General features: G+C 49.6%; 1 protein-coding gene across 1 annotated transcript; it reads left to right on the top strand.

The window, feature by feature from the left end:
- The first annotated feature begins 724 nt into the window (after window positions 1-724).
- znf668 (zinc finger protein 668) lies at window positions 725-16,067 on the top strand. Its single transcript, XM_073033561.1, has 2 exons — window positions 725-776; window positions 12,994-16,067. The coding sequence occupies exon 2, from the start codon at window positions 13,035-13,037 to the stop codon at window positions 15,318-15,320; it is 2,286 nt and encodes a 761-aa protein (XP_072889662.1). The 5' UTR covers window positions 725-776; window positions 12,994-13,034; the 3' UTR covers window positions 15,321-16,067.
- The last annotated feature ends 471 nt before the right edge of the window (window positions 16,068-16,538 follow it).

Raw genomic sequence — 16,538 nt, 5'->3', positions numbered from 1 at the left:
ATTTACCACTAATCCACAGAATTTTACCCCAATACACAGGATTTTAAATCAATCTTCAGGATTGTACCTAAAATCTACAAAAAGTTACGCCCAATCCATGGGTTTTTTTAAAACACAGGGTTTTATCCCTAATCAACAGTGTTTTACCCCAATCCACTGGGTTTTACCCCAAAGCCTACATGGTTTTACCACCAATCTACAGTGTCCCCCCCCCAATCTATAGGGTTTCCCAGTTTTCTTCGATCTATAGGGTTCCTGCTAACCCACAGGCTTCCCGGTTTCCCCCTTAGGGTTTTACCCCCCCAAATCTACATGATTTTACCCCAATCCACAGTTTTATCTCAATCTACATTGTTTTACACACATTCCACTGGATTTTTACCTCAAATCCTGAGTTTTACCCCAATCCACAGAGTTTTATCCAAATCCACAGGGCTTTACCGCAATCTACCGGGGTTTACCCCCATCCACAGGATTTTACCCCAAACCACAGTTTTAACCGCAATCCACAGTTTTATCCCAGTTGAAAGTCTTTACCGCAGTCCACAGATTTACCCCTAATTCATAGAATTTTACACCAATCTACAGTGTTTTGCCCCCAATCCACAGGATTGTACCCCCCAAAACAGAGTTCTGTCCCAAATCCATAGTGTCCCCGTGTCTTTGTGCCGATGATCTCCTCCCCGGAACGTTGCTTCGTGGAACTTTCGTGCCGCGGCGATGAATTGCCGGGAACATCCGGTTTGCGGCTAAGGAGGCGGTGGAGGGAGAGATCGGTGAGTGAGGGGGAAGAAGGGAGGGGGCAGGGAGTGGAGTAGAGGGAAGTAGGGGAGGGGTGGATAAAGAGGGGACGGAGGTAAAGTGGGGGAGGAAATGAAGGAGAACGGCGGTGGGGGGGGGGGTTGGAGAAATGAAAGCGGAAGGAAGGAGGGAGAGAGGGGACGGGGAGGGAGAGGATTATACAAGGAGGTGATGGGAGGGGAAGTGTTATGAGGGAGTGGGGTGAGGTAGGAGTTGGGTAGGGAGGAGTGGAGAGAAGGAGCGGAAAGGAAAGGGAAATAAATGAAGAGAGATAAATGAAGGGAAATAGAGGGTGAGGGAGGGGAGGGGAGGAAAGGGAGTAGGTGGGGGTAGAGGGAGGAAGGGGACAGGTAGGAAGGGCAGGGGTGGGGGAGGGAAAGGAGTTGGGAAGGAAGGGGAGGGGTGAGGGTTCAGGGGAAGAAGGGGAGGGGAGGAATGTGTGGGAAGAATGGGTTGGTGAGGGGGAGGGTTTGGGGAGGAGGCTGAGGAGTGGGGGAGGGAGAGTGGGGTGGGTGGAGGGAGAGTGGAAGGAGACGGAGGTATGAAGGGATGGGAGAGGTGGGGGAAGAAGAGGGGCAAGAAGGGGAAAGAGGCAGGGGAGGGAGAGAGGAGGGAGTGATGGACATGTGGAAGTAGTGGAGGTGATGAAGGAGGGGTATGGGGTATATGTGAGTGGGAGAGAGGGGAAGGAAGGTGGGCAGGTGCATACAGTGAGGGAGGTTGGAGACGGAATGAATGAGGGATTGTAGGGGGTGGGACCTGATGGGGAAGAGAACAAGGGGAGAGCAGAAGGGAAAGGAATAGGGAGTGGAAATGAAAGGAAGGTAATTTTGGGGTGGGGGATTGAGGGGAGGGGAGTGGGGTGGGAATGAGGGATGGGGTGTGAGATGAGCAGAATGGAGGAATGGTGAACAGATGGGTGAGAGAGAAGTGAAGTGAGTGAACCTGTGTTGTGTAGGGGTCAGTGTTTGTTAAGGGGTTAATGGGTTGTGTGTGTGTGTGCTCATTGTTAAGGGTGATTTCCATGAAAGTGTGGCGAGAATGGGTTGTGTGTGTGTGTGTGTGCTCACAGTGACAGGGTGTCACTCTGGGACAGGAAGCTTCCATCACTGATTTTTCATTGTCCTGTGGAAAACTTCTGTCTGCCGGCCATCCAGGCAGCCCCCTCCATGTTGAGGTAGTGGCCTAGCTGGAGTAAAGGGCGGTGGGCCAATGGAATCTGCTCGAGGGGGACAGAGTGGAGCTTGAGAAATGCTGGGAAGGAAGGAGAGAAAGGATGAGGGAAGAGATGACAGAAGGAGTCAGTTGTTGAGAGATGAGGTGCAGGTTCTGGGGTGTGGTACAGACAGTGGTAATGGAACCAGATACGAGAGGTTGGTGAGCAGCTCCAGGAGGGGATAGGAAAAGTGTGTGGGTGATGATGGACATTATCATGGAATTAGTGCCAATTTCAAATTGACATTTACTTATCGAATGTACAGAAACATCCAGTGAAATGCACTGTTTATATTCACAACCGACACACCCAAAGATGTGTTGGGGGCGGCCCACAAGAGTCACCACACATTCTAGTGCCAACGTAGCATGCCCACAATGTTCACCAGAACCAACATGCAGCCAGCAGCAAAGCAAACCCCTTTCCCACCCACACGGACAGACAGACAGACCTCCAATCCCAAGACAGGCTGATTTCAGTACTAGGCCAGGGAGCAAGTTAAATGCAACAGCAACAACAAAGCAAGCCCCTTTCCCTCCCACCCGCATGGACAGATCTCCAACCCAGCACTTGGATGGCATTAACCAAACAGACAAACTTTACAAGAATGTTGGTGCAGAGAGCCTCAAACAGAATAACCACGCTGTACTGATTGAGACCAGGGTCCTGCCAGAGCAAAGATCCCTTGGTCACGCACAGGTGGTCAGTATAGATGGTGGGATGAAGGGCCTGTTTCCATGACTGAAGCAAAACAGAATTCACATCTAGTGTTACTGCGACAGAGAGAGTGCAGGTTACAACGAGGTGATTGGAAGATCAAATGTTTATGTTCAGCATTTGGGGAGTCTGATAACAGTGGAGTAGAAGCTGTGGTACTTGCTTTCAGGCTTTTGTACCTTCTGCCCGAGAGGTGGGAGAGGCCCTTCGTTATGCCGGCTGCTTTCCCAAGCCAGTTTTAATAGTAGATGGAGTTAATGGAGGGCAGGTTGCTTCATGTGATGGACAGTTGTGTCCACAACTCTCTGCAGTTTCTTAAGAGACATAGAACAACACAGCATGGATATATGCCCTTCAGCCCAACCAGTCCCTGCTAACCACTCAGTCACAATTTTGTGTGTTCAGGCCCCACCCATCCAAGTATTTCATAAATTACCCTATTGTACCTGCCTTGAGTACTTCCCCTCATATATACTCTACACCCTCTGCATGAAAAGTTTGCCCCGCAGGTTCCTTTTGAATTTTTCCCCTTTCACTCTAAATCCATGCACTGGAGTTTTGGAATCCCCTACTCTGAGGAAAAGACTTACCATTCATCTTAGCTGTGCCTCTTCTAACTTTAAACACTTCTGTAAAGTTGTCTGTCATCCTCCTACGCTCTTAGTCTGGCCATCCTCCCCCATAACTCATGATCTCTAGACCTCGCAACAGCCTCCTATATCTTGTGTGCCCTCTTTCCAGTTCAGCTGTGTGTTTCCTATAAGAGCAAAACAGTACACACTTCTCCAAGTGTGGCCTCACCAACAATTTATACAATTTACATAAAGTCCCAACTCCTATACTCGATGGACGGGTAATGTTGCCCAGTCCGCTACATTGACAACTGCATCGGTGCTGCTTCACGCGCCCATGCCAAGTTCATCAATTTCATCAACTTTGCCTCCAACATCCAACCTCCCCTCAGATTTACTTGGACCATCTCCGACACCTGACTCCCCTATCCCTACCTCTCTGTAGTCTGTCTACTGATGTCTTTCATAAACCAACTGACTCACATAGTTACCTTGATTGTACCTCTTCCCACCCTGTTACTTGTATAAATGCTACTCCCTTTTCTCAATTCTTCCTCTCTGCCGTATCTGTTCTCAGGATGAAGCTTACCATTCTTGAATATCTTTCTTCAAAGGATGAGATTTCTCTTCCTCTGCCTTCACCCACATCTCCGCATTTCCCAGACATCTTCCCTCACCCCATCCTCCTGCCACCATAACTGCCCAGTATCCACTCTCACCTCCCTTTTACTCTTTATGAATCTGAAAAATATTTTGGTGTCCTCTTTTATATTATTGGTTAGTTTGCCTTCATATTTAATCTTTTATTTCATTGCGTTTTTCGTTGCCTTCTATTGGTTTTTAAAAGCTTCCCGCTAATTTTTGGTACATTATATACCCTCTCTTTTACTTTAATGCTGTCTTTGACCTCCCTTGTCAGCTGTGGTTGCCTCATCCTCCCTTTAGAATACTAGTTCATCTTCAGAATGAATCTGTCCTGCTCCTTCCCAGAATTGTTCTCAGAAACTCCAGCCATTGCTGTTCTGTCATCTCTGATAGTGTCCCCTTCTAATCAACTTTGACCAGCTCCTCTCTCATGCCTCTAATTCCATTTACTCCACTATAACACTAATACATCTGACTTTAGCTTCTCTCTCTCAAGCTGCAGGGGGATTTCTATCATATTTTTATCACTGTCTCCTAAAGGTTTCTTTACCTTAAGCTCCTTAATCAAATCTGTTTCAAAACACCTGATCCAGAATAGCTGATCCCTGGTGGACTCAGCCACAAGCTGCTCTGTTGTAGGCATTCTACAAATTTCTTCTCTTGGGATCCAGCACCAACCTGATTTTCCCAATCTACCTACATATTGAAATCCCCATGACTATCACAAATTTGCCCGTTTTACCTGCCTTTTCTATCTTCTGTTGTTATTTGTACCCCAGATCCTGGCTACTGTTGGGATGCCTGTATCTAACTCCCATAAGGTTCTGTTTACCCTTGCAGTTTTTTAAACTCTTCACAAGGATTCTACATCTTCTGATCCTATGTCACCTTTTCTAAGGATTTGACTTATTTTTTTAACCAACAGAGCCACCCCCCCCCCCCCAGCTACTTGCCTTTCAGTACAATGTGGATGTTAAGTTCCCAAGTATGCTCTTCTTTCAGTTATGACTCAGAAATGCCACAATGTTGTACCTGCCGAACTCTAACTACGCTACAGGATCATCTGCTTTATTCTGTATACTGTGTGCACTCAAATATTACATCTTCAGTTCTGTGTTCATCACTTTTTTAAAAATTTGCCACCATGTTACCAAAAGTTTAATTCTTATACATTTCTGAACTTGTTGGTTTTCCATTCTGGAGACTTTGTAACCTCTCCTGCACTCTCCTTCCATTTCACCGTATCCTCAATTTTCCAAACTGTTGATCGTACTATTTAGTTTAAAGATACACTTCAACCCATCCCACTGGCTGCCTATCCTTACTGACAGTCTCAGTACACGCTGCATCTCTTTGTGTACCAACTGCCCCTCTTCCATGGGTTCAGTTTCGGAACATATGCAATGCTGACTGAGTGAGCTGGGGCTTTTTCTCTTGAAAGTGAAGGAGGCTGAGAGGTAACCTGATAGAAGTGTGTAAACTGATAATGAGGCGTAGATAGAGTGCATAGCCAGTGCCTTTTTCTACAGGGTGGCAATGGCTAATACAAGAGGGCATAATTTTAAAGTGTTGGAGGAAAGCCGAGGATGTCAGAGGTAGTTTTTTAAATATTTAGAGCTGTGACTGCATGGACCAGGCTATGTCGTGGTTTCTCGTGCCCCACAAACGACCAGGAGACGCAGAAGATTCTTCAAGAAGTGTTAAACTTTAATTTGCGAATCAAAGCTGAGACAGTCAGTGAGCTAGTCGCCGATTGCCCACCGATCCTTGTACATAGCATTTTTTATAGCAATCTCCTGGTTTAGTCGCATTAGCATATCCAATCGGTCTACAATTGCGTATCACAAGTACATCCGCCACTATTGTTTCTACCCATTGACTTAATCATGTTCTAATCTACATCTCTTAGCTACCTCTCATTAACACACCATTATCTTCTACATACTAAATTGGATACATGCATAGCAAAATAGCAAGCTCAAAGCTGACTACATAGTTTTGGTTACACAGCAAACAATGCAACTTTTATACTCCAATAGCTACTGGGGATGATGACATTAGGGATGTTTAGGCACATGACCTGGCTGTGAGGAGCACAGAATGCATTTAAACTCATCAGGCAGCTGCACTGCCCAACATTGCTCTGTAATTTGTAACAGCACACCTTTCAGGATTATGTGGTTAGTCCGGGACTCTGGGACTCCAGCTTTTCTCTTGGCATCTCTACAGGTTTTGAGAAGGGGGTGAAGACGTTACAGTACAGCACAAGGTCCCTCGGTCCACCATGATTTGCTGAACTGATGACCAGAAGGCATAGGAGCAGAATTAGGCCGTTCGGTCCATCAAATCTCCTCTGCCTGATTTATTTTTTACTCTCAATTGCTTTTTTCCCTGCTGTCTCCCCGTAACCTTTGACACCCTGACTAATCAACCTATCAAACTCCACTTTAAATATACCCAATGATTGGCCTCCAGAGCCGTCAGTGGCAATGAATTCCACAGATTCACCACCCTCTGACTAAGGGAATTCCTCCTCATCTCAGTTTGAGTCGTACTGTCATAGAAACAGGCTCTTTGGCCCATCTAGTCTTTGCAAACCATTAATCCATTAGTCCCATCGACCTGCACTGGACCATAGCCTTTCATAACCCTCCCAGCCATATACTTATCCAAACTTTTCTGAAATGTTGAACCTGACTGTGCTGGCAGCTGTTTTCACACTCTCACCACCCTCTTTGAGTAAAGAAATTCCCTTAAACATTTCAAGTCCTCCCAAAGTGCAACGCCTCAAACTCTGCATGCAATTTCATCTGCCATTTTTCAGGCCAATTTTCCAGCTGGTCCAGATCCTGCTGCAAGTTTTGATGCCCTTCCTCGCTGTCCACTGCACCCCCAATCTTGGTATCAGATTGTTGATGTAGATGACAAACAATGGACCCAGCATCAATCCATGCAGCACACCTCTAGTCACAGCCTCCATTTAGAGAGGCAACTATCCAAAACCAATCTCTGGCTTCTCCCCAAAGCCAATGTTGCATATAATTTACAAGTGACTGTACCTTCTTGACTAAGCTCCCATGCAGCACCTTGGTTTGACTTGACCTACCAGGTACAAAACCATGCTGACTATCCATAATCAGTCCCTGTCTATTCAAATACTGTCTACCTTCATTTAGAATGTCCTCCGGGCTCACCGGCCTATAATTTCCCAGTTTATTCTTAGAGCCTTTCTTAAACAACAGAACAACATTAACTATCCTTCAATCGTCTGGCACCTCACCTGTGGCTAAGTACTTTCTAAATACCTCTGCTTGGGCCCCTGCTGTTTCTGCATTAGCCTCCCAAAGGTCCAAGGGAATACCTTCTCAGGCCCTGGGGACAGCAAACACTTACTCCTCCGCAAACTGTATACGGTCTATGACTTCACAGCTCTTTCGCTTCACTTCCATAGAATTTGTGTCCATCTACTGAGTAAATACAGATGCAAAAATCACTTTTAAGATCTTCCCCATCTCTTGATTCCATCCATAAGTTCAAGAGGACCAATTTTGTCCCTTTCTACTCTTTTGCTTTTAATATGTGTGTAGAAGCCCTTAGGATTCTCCTTCACCTCGTCTGCTAGAGGAGCCTCATGCCTGCTTTTTGCTCTTCTGATTTCCCTCTTAGGAGCACCCTCTGAGTCCTGCTGAAAGGTTTCAGCCCAAATGTCAACTGTACTTTTTTCTCCTAGCTGCTGCCTGGCCTGCTGAGTTCCTCCAGCATTTAATGTGTGTTTCCCTCTTGGGTGTTTACTTGTATTTCTTATACTCTTCAAACACCTCATTTGTTCCTACTTGCCTGTACCTGCTATGCACCTCCTCCTTAACCAGGACTTAATATCTCTCAGGAACCAGGGTTCCCGAAACATGTTAGTTTAGATACAAACTCTGTACTCTCAAAATTTCTCTTTTATTCTCAAAATATATTCTCAAAATATCAAGCATACTTTTGCCAAAAAGACAAACCATCCCATTCTACACTTGCCAGATTCTTTCTGAAACCATTAAAATTAGCCTTTCTCCAATTTAGAGTCTCAGCTCATGGACCCAGACCTATCCTTTCCCTTAATGGAATTAAGGTCACCGGATCCAGGGGTCTGTCACTTGTTTTCAACTAGGAGATTCAGTATTGCACTTTTGCTCATTAGGACCTCTTATATATTGATTAAGGAAACTTTCTTGAACACATTTGACAAACTCTTTCCAATCTAGTCCTGTTATAGTATGGGAGTCCCAGACAATATGTGGAATGTTAAAATTACCTACTATCACAACCTTCTGTTTCTTACAACAGTCGCGATCTCTCCCCAAATTTGTTCCTCTAAATCCTACAGACTGTTGGTCTATCATATAATCCCATTAACGTGGTCATACCTTTCTTATTCCTCAGTTCCACCTATATAGCCACACTAGATGAACTCTCCAGTCTGTCCTAACTGAGCACTACCATGACAAGTAATGGCTGCCTGATAAAGAACACCACCTCTGCCCCTTTAATTCCTCCCACTTGATCATGTCTAAAACAATGGAACGTTGATCTGCCAGTCCTGGCCCCCCGCAACCAAGTCTTAATAATGGTTATAATGTCATAATTCCATGTGCTAACCAATGCCCTAAGCTCATTTGCCTTTCCTATAATACTCATTGCTCTGAACTAGACAGCTCAGAACATTATTCCCACTGTGCTCAACCTATCCACTCCTGTCTTCGTATGTAGGCTTAACATCTCTCCCTACAATCTCACTATTTGCCCTGCCCTGATTTCCCATCCCCCTGCAACTCTAGTTTAATCCTCCCTGCCCATGCAGCACTAAGCTATTAGGTATTAGTCCCCCTCCAGCTCATTTGCAAGCCACCCTGTCTCTACAGGTCCCATCTTCCCTGGAAGAGAGCCCAGTGATCCAAAAATCTGAAGCCCTCCCTCCTGCATCAACTCCTTAGCCATGTGTTAAACTGTATGATCTTCCCACTTCTAGCCTCTCATGCATGTAACACAGGTAACATTTCTGAGATCACAACCCTGGAGGTCCTGCCTTTTAACTTAGCATTTAACTCCCTGAACTCACTGCAGAACCTCATCACCCTTCCTGCCCATGTCATTGGTACTGACCTGGACCACGACTTCTGGGTGCTCAAGAATGCTGTGGACTCAATCTGACATGACCCTGGCACATGGAAAACAACATACCATCCAGGAATCTTGTTCTTTTCCACAGAACTTCCTTTCTGTTCCGCTAATCAATGGATCTCCCGACTCAGTGCCAGGAACTTGACCGCTGAGGCTTTCCTCCGCTAGGTCAACTCCCCATCAGTATCCAAAGTGATATACTTGTTATTGAGGGGAATGGCACAGGGTTACCCTGCACTGACTGCCGATCCCCTTTACCCCTTCTGATGGTCACCCATGGTCGTGCATCTTAGGTGTGCAATTACTTCCTGTATCATTTGTTAATCAAGCCCACAGCCTCCCGAATGATCTGAAATTCATGCTTCAGTACCCTTACACGGTGTATAAGAAGCTACAGTGAATGCACTTCTTGCAGGTATAGTCATCAGGGGCACTGAAGGTCTCTGCCTTCACACATCCCATAAGAGGAGTGTTGAATTATCCTGCCTGGCATCCCTACTGTACTCACTGTACAATAAGAAAGAAAGAAAGCTACCTGGACAATCTACCTAGAGCCTCTGCATCTTCTTGCCAAAGCTGTAACACTGGCCCACTCACACAATGGCCGCTGCACTAAACTTAACTTTTATTGTCCTTTGCCATGTGCCTAATTAACACAGGATCTGCGACCTGCAGAATGTCTCAAATGGTAGCACTGCCCTTTTCAAATCTTGTCCCCAGTACGCACAATGCAATGACTCCCAGCAGTCTGTGGTGTTCTAAAGGGACGTCCTTCTATTCTGTAGCTGTGCCCTCAGGTCCACTGGAGCCCAAGGAAACACCCTCTCCATGTAAATTCTACCTTGGTCAATACACGGTGTGTTTCAGTAAGGTTCCCCCCTCATTCTTCCGCATACGTTAACCCTTTCATTCCCAGGGTCATGACAACCAATCCCTTCTCACAGGCAAATGGTACCAGTTTGGGACTCCTGGTCAGCACAGTTGTGTTGGGTCGAAGAGCCTGCTCCCTGCAGTGTGACCTGGACTCAGACAGTGGTATTGGTTTATTTCTGTCACAAGTACCATGATACAGTGAAAACCTTGTCTTGCACACTGTCATACAGATCACAGTGTATTGAGGTAGAACAAGGGAAAATAATGCAGAATGTAAAAGATACCAAAAGGTACATACAGTGGATGTAAACGATAAAAGTGGAAGATTATAATGAGTTAGATTCGGAGGCCAGAAGTCCATCTTATTGTACGCAATGTCAGTTTAAGAGTCTGATAACAGTGGGATGGGAGACGTCCTTGTGCCTGGAGTTACAGCGCCCATAAAAAGTGTTCACCCCTCTTGAAAATGTTCATGTTTTATTGTTTTACAACATTGAATCACAGTGAATTTAATTAGGCTTTTTTGTGACATCCATCAGCAGAAAAAGACTTTTGTGTCAAAGTGAAAACAGATCTCTACAAAGTGGTCTAAAATAATTACAGATATGAAACACTTGGATAAGTATTCATCGCCTTCAAGTCAGTATTTAGTAGATGTACCTTTGGCAGCAATTACAGCCTTGAGTCTGTGTGGGTAGGTTTCTGAGCTTTGCACGTCTGGACACTCCAATTTCCCCCCATTCTTCTTCATAAAACTGCTTAAACTCTGCAGCTCTGTCAGATTACACGGGGATTGTGAGTGTACAGGCCTTTTCAAGACCAGCCACAAAATTTCATTTGGATTGAGGTCTGGACTCTGATTTGGCGCCTCCAGGACATGGTTGTTTTTAAGCCATTCTTGTGTAGTGTTGGCTTTATGCTTGAGGTCATTGTTTTGCTGGAAAACAGGTCTTCTCCTGACGAAGGGTCTCGGCCCAAAACGTCAACAGTGCTTCTTCCTATAGATGCTGCCTGGCCTGCTGTGTTCCACCAGCATTTTGTGTGTGTTCTTCTCCCAAGTCACAGTTCCCTTGCGGACTGCATCAGGTTTTCCTCCAGGATTTCCCTGTACTTTGCTGCATTTATTTTACCCTCTACCTTCACAAGCCTTCCAGGAATTGCTGCAGCCACCACCACGTTTCACAGTATAGATGGTGTGTTTTTGATGATGTGCCAAATTCTGGTTTCTGTCAAATATAGCATCTACTCTGACGGCCAAAAAAACTTAGTTTTGGTTTCCAGCTGACTTCAAGAGTCTCCCACGTGCCTTCTGTTGTTGTGTGCAGTCTCTCCCTTCTCAACCACTGAAGCTTGTAACTCCACCGGAGTTGTCTTGGGTCTCTCAGTGGCCTCCCTCATTAGTCCCCTTCTTGCTCGGTCTCTCAGTTTTGGGGGACAGCTTGCTCTAGGCAGATTTACAGCTGTACCATATTCTTTCCATTTCTTGGTGATTGACTTAACTGTACTCCAAGGGATTTTCAGTGACTGGGAAATTTTTTTATATCCCTCTCCTGACTTGTGCTTTTCAATAACCTTTTCGCGGAGTTGCTTAGAGTGTTCATTTGTCTTCACGGTGTAGTTTTTGCCAGGATACTGACTCACCGAAGCTGGGCCTTCCAGATACAGGGGTATTTTTACAACAATCATTTGAAACACCTTGACTGCACATAGGTCTCCAAAAACATCTTCATTTAACTAATTATGTGATTTCTAAAACCAATTAGCATCACCAGTTAAGATTTGGTGTGTCATATTACAGGGGATGAATTCTTACACAATCAGTTATTTTGTGTTATATTTGTAATTAATTTAGATCACTTTGTAGAGATTTGTTTTCACTTTGACACGAAAGTGTATTTTTTTGTTGATCAGTGTCAAAAAAGCCATATTAAGTCCACTGTGATTCAATATTACAAAACAATAAAACATGGTAACTTCCGGGGGGTGGGGGGGATACTTTTCATAGGGTCTGAACGTGGTATCAGGCTATTCATTATTCTGCCCAAAGCGAGAGTGGGAAAGGGAGGGTATCTAAGGTGGGTGGGGTCTTTGATTATTTACTTATTGAGAAATAGCATGGAATAGGCCATGCTGCCCAGCACCCCCTGATTTAATCCTAGGACAGTTTATCCTACGTCTTTGGACAGTAGGAGGAAACCAACATGGTAATGGGGATCCTCCATTACCATGCAAACTGTGCAAACACCTTACAGTCAGCGGCGTGGTGTATAGTGCCCCAAGTTACGCTGGTTGCTTTACAGAGGCAGTGGTGAGTGTAGGACAGAGTCCGTGGAGGAGAAGCTGATTTCCATGGTATGCTGAGCTGACGGTGGGGAAAGATGTGCTCATGAACACATCTGTCTGCAGTGTTCTTCTAGCATTCCAGCGCAGTGGGATTGCTGTACAGCCGGTTGGGACAGTACATCTGTCGGTTAGAGTGTCTGGTGATGGGCGTCGGGCAGTGATGTGTCTTGAGTGTGAGTGCATGCACACATTGTCACGATGTGATGCTGGGGATATCGCGAGATAAGTGAATTGTTCACATTATTGTTAGTCTGCCTGTTTCCTCTCCCTCTCCTCCCCTCCCCGTCTGTTGTCCCTCCTTGTGTCTGTCTCCTCCTCCCCTTACACATTCCCTCCTCCCAGTCTCCCTCGCCACTCTGCCCCAACTCACTACACCCCTTCATGTCCCATCGCCCTGTCCCCATCCCCTACAAAGCTCAGGCCCTTCCCTTGTCCCTTACTCCCTTCACCTCAACCCACCTGCCCAATCCCTCCTGTTTCCCCCTCCAACTTTCCTCCTATCCATCTCCCCCCCCCTCCCCTCAGTCTGTTCCCATTCCCCATCTTATCTACCTTGCCACGCACTCCCTCCCCTGTCACGCTTGGCTTCTCCCCCACTCCATCCCCCCCCTCCCCATCCTCAGTCCCCGTGCTGACCTTTCTCCTTCCAACCCCCTGCAGGTTTCCCGTCGCCCCCGTCCCTCCCCCCACCAGCCAAACCGATGGCCTTGGATGGGCAGGAGGCTGCTGCAAGCCAGGAGCCCGGGAGGAGGAACCGGAGGCGCGGCCCCTATGCCTGCCCCGAGTGTGGTGAGATCTCCTCCTCGCTGGCCCGTCTCCGTTCACACACACGCAGCGCCCACCGGCCCCCGGGACCCCCGGCCAAGCGCGGCATCAAGGGAAAAGCTGAGGGGAACGCCGCAGTAATCGTCAAGACAGAGGCCGAGGAAAATGACAGGGGAAATGGCGAGCCAGCACCATTCGAGCGCAGTGCGGAAAGAGGACCGGCAGTCACAAAGCGAGCCTCCAGGGGCCGACCCAGGAAGGTGGCTGCGCTGAGCTCCCCAGCAGAGGCCACTAGCGAGGGCCCGGCGAGTGAAAACTGGACGGTCATTGTGAGCGACAAGCTAACCGCTGTGGGCAACAGGACCGTCATTGGGGGTGATGAGACTCTCACCATGAGTGACACGATCACCAGTGTCACTTTCGATGCTGGGACTGAGGGTGTGGCAGCAGTTGCCGGGGGCGAGGAGATGGCTGCAATGGGCCTCAAGATGGTGGCCATGGGCAACAAGATGGTGGCCATGGGTGACAGGGTGGCCGCCTGCCTAGCCGGGGGCGATGAAGTGGCCGAAATGGGCAGCAAGATGGTCGCCATGGGCACCAGGATGGTGGTAGGGGCTGACAGGCTGGTCACTGGGGTTGATGGGATGGCTGCCATAGGTGACGAGCCAGTCGCCGGGGGTGACGAAACTGTCGCCAGGAGTGATGAGATGGGTGACGAGTCTTTTGCTGGGGGCAACAGGATGGTTGTTGGTGCTGACAGGACAGTCCGCCGTTTTCCCTGCCCACTGTGCCCCAAGGCGTACCGGACTGCGTCAGAGCTGCGGGCCCACGGTCGCTCGCACACGGGTGAGAAGCCCTTCATCTGCGGCGAGTGTGGCAAGGCGTTTGCTCGGCCTGTTTGCCTCCGGGTGCATGCTGCCCAGGCCCACGGTCCCGGTCCCGGCCGGGCCTGCCTCTGCGCCCACTGTGGCAAAGCCTGCGCTAGCCCAGCCAAGCTGCGGGTTCACGAGCGCCTGCACACCGGCGAGCGGCCCTACGCCTGTCCCGATTGCGGCAAGGCCTTCGCTGACCCGTCCGTGTGTCGCAAGCACCGGCGGGCACACGCTGGCCTGAGGCCCCACGTCTGCCCTGCCTGCGGCCAGCGCTACGCCGAGCTCAAGGACCTGCGCAATCACCAGCGCCGGCACACGGGCGAGCGGCCCTTCCTCTGCGCTGCCTGCGGCAAAGCCTTCGGCCGCCTCTCCTCCCTTACCTGTCACCAACGCATTCACGCCGCCGACAAACCCCACCGCTGTGCCGACTGCGGCAAGTCCTTCACCCAGCGCTCCTCCTGGCGCAACCATCGCCGCACCCACTCCGGCGAGAGGCCTTTCCTCTGCCCCGCCTGCGGCCGCCTCTTCGCCGATCCCTCCTCCTTCCGGCGCCACCAGCGGGCCCACGCCGGACTGAGGCCCCATGCCTGCGACCGTTGCCCGAAGCGCTTCCGCCAGCCTGCCGACCTAGCCCTGCACCGCCGCGTCCATACTGGCGAGCGGCCGCACCCCTGTCCCGACTGCGGCAAGGCCTTCGCGGCCTCCTGGGACCTGAAGCGGCACCGGCTGGCCCACAGCGGCCTACGGCCCCACGCCTGCCCTGACTGCGGCAAAGCCTTCGCTGAGCGGGCTGGCCTGACCAAGCACCGGCGCACCCACACCGGCGAGAGGCCCTACCGCTGTGGCCGCTGCGACAAGGCTTTCGGAGTCTCCTCGGGCCTGCGTAAGCACCTGCGCTCCCATGCCCAGGAGCCCTGCCCCATTTGCCCCGCTGTGCTGGAAGGCCGGGCCGCTCTCCGCCGCCACCAACGGGAGCACCCCCCACCCCCACCCCCACCATCCTCGGACGGGACACCAGCCCCCCTGCCCTCTGCCTCTTCCCCCTCCACCACCACAGCTCTCTGGCGCTTTCCCTGCCTCCTCTGTGGCAAGGAGTTCACCAGGCGCTCAGGCCTGCGCCGACACCAGAGGGCCCATGCCGAGAGGGAGGTGCAGAGAGGAGGAGAGGGGCAAGAGGAGGCAGAGAGGGACACTCCGCAGCAGGGGGTGCAGGAGGTGGCTATCGTCTCCCCTAGGGTCAAGGAAGAAGAGGAGGAACAGGGGGAGAGGGGGCACTGGCCAGAGGTGGAGAGGGAAGAGGCGAAGGTCCAGCTGCCGGCTGGGGCTGGATTTCAGGGGGAGGGATGTTGAACCTGAGGGTTGTGTGTAGGATGAGGAGCCTCCTGTCATCAATTCATCCAATTGTCCCTCCAGCCTCTCTGCTCTCTCCCCACAGTACCCTCTCTCTCTCACCCCGTCTCCACTCTGCTGTCCCTCCCCACAGTACCCCCTCTCACTCCATCTCCTCTCCCCCCACAGTACCCCCCTCACCCCATCTCCTCTCTCTCCCTACAGTACCCCCCTCTCACACTGTCTCCTCTCTCTCCCCCACAGTACCCCCCCCCCCTCTCACCTTTTCTCCTTTCTGGCTCTCTGTGCCCTTTCCCCATCTCTCTCCTCCCCCATCTTTTGCAAACCGCTCTTACCGTAGAGCCCTCTCTCCTCCTCCAGCACCCTTACTTACCTTCCCCTGTCCCCTATCGACTATCTCCACCTCCCCCTCATCTCTCTCCTTTTGCGCACCTGCCGCCCCTTCCCCTTCATTTCCCTCACACCTAAACTCACTACACCCCTTCCCCCCTCCCCTCTCCGTTGGTATGTGGGGCGGGCTGCTGACAGTGAGCGGGGGCACATCAGGGTGTCAGCTCCCCTCCCGCCAAGGCGCTCTGAATTGTAAATCTCTCGGTAACCGGAGAGGTACGTTGTGTTTGTATCGGGATATGTATTGGTGTTGAACCTACCTTTATGCACTTGACACTCTTCTCTAACTTTGCTGTATATTACCGAAAAAACTCCCATGTACATAAGGCATAAATTTGCATTTGCATCTGTTTATTATTTGCTAGTTCCTCCGCTAACATCATCCAGATTGTTGACCCTTGAACTCAATGATTGTGTGTCCCAGGGCATCGGACACGCCGTCCTTATTAACCCCATCCTCTCCGGACACACCATCCACTGTGGGGTGCCACATTGCTCTATAGGACATTGTTCAGCTCGCATTTGGAGCATCATGACATCTGCGCCACATATCTAGGGCAGTATGTGTGCCGTCCCTGGAGGTTTAGGCGATCGACCGGCAATGAAGAGGTTAACCGACGAGGAGCGTTTGATGTACTTGGGCGTTCAGGAGGAGGAAGATCTCATTAAAAGCTCCAGTATATTGAAAGGCCGGATCCGAGTGGCTGATTTCATTAGGAGAGTCTGACACACTGTTCTCCACCCCCCCCCCCCCCCCACCCGAGCCCAGGCGCCGGACACACCCTCCTCTCTTCCCCCCGGCTGGGGAACCATGTGTCAGGCACACAG

The sequence above is a fragment of the Hemitrygon akajei genome, chromosome 31 (assembly GCF_048418815.1).
Source record: "Hemitrygon akajei chromosome 31, sHemAka1.3, whole genome shotgun sequence".
NCBI classification, from domain to species: Eukaryota; Metazoa; Chordata; class Chondrichthyes; order Myliobatiformes; family Dasyatidae; genus Hemitrygon; species Hemitrygon akajei.
Note: the sequence above shows the minus strand (reverse complement) of the source record. Positions and strands in the feature narration are given on the sequence as shown.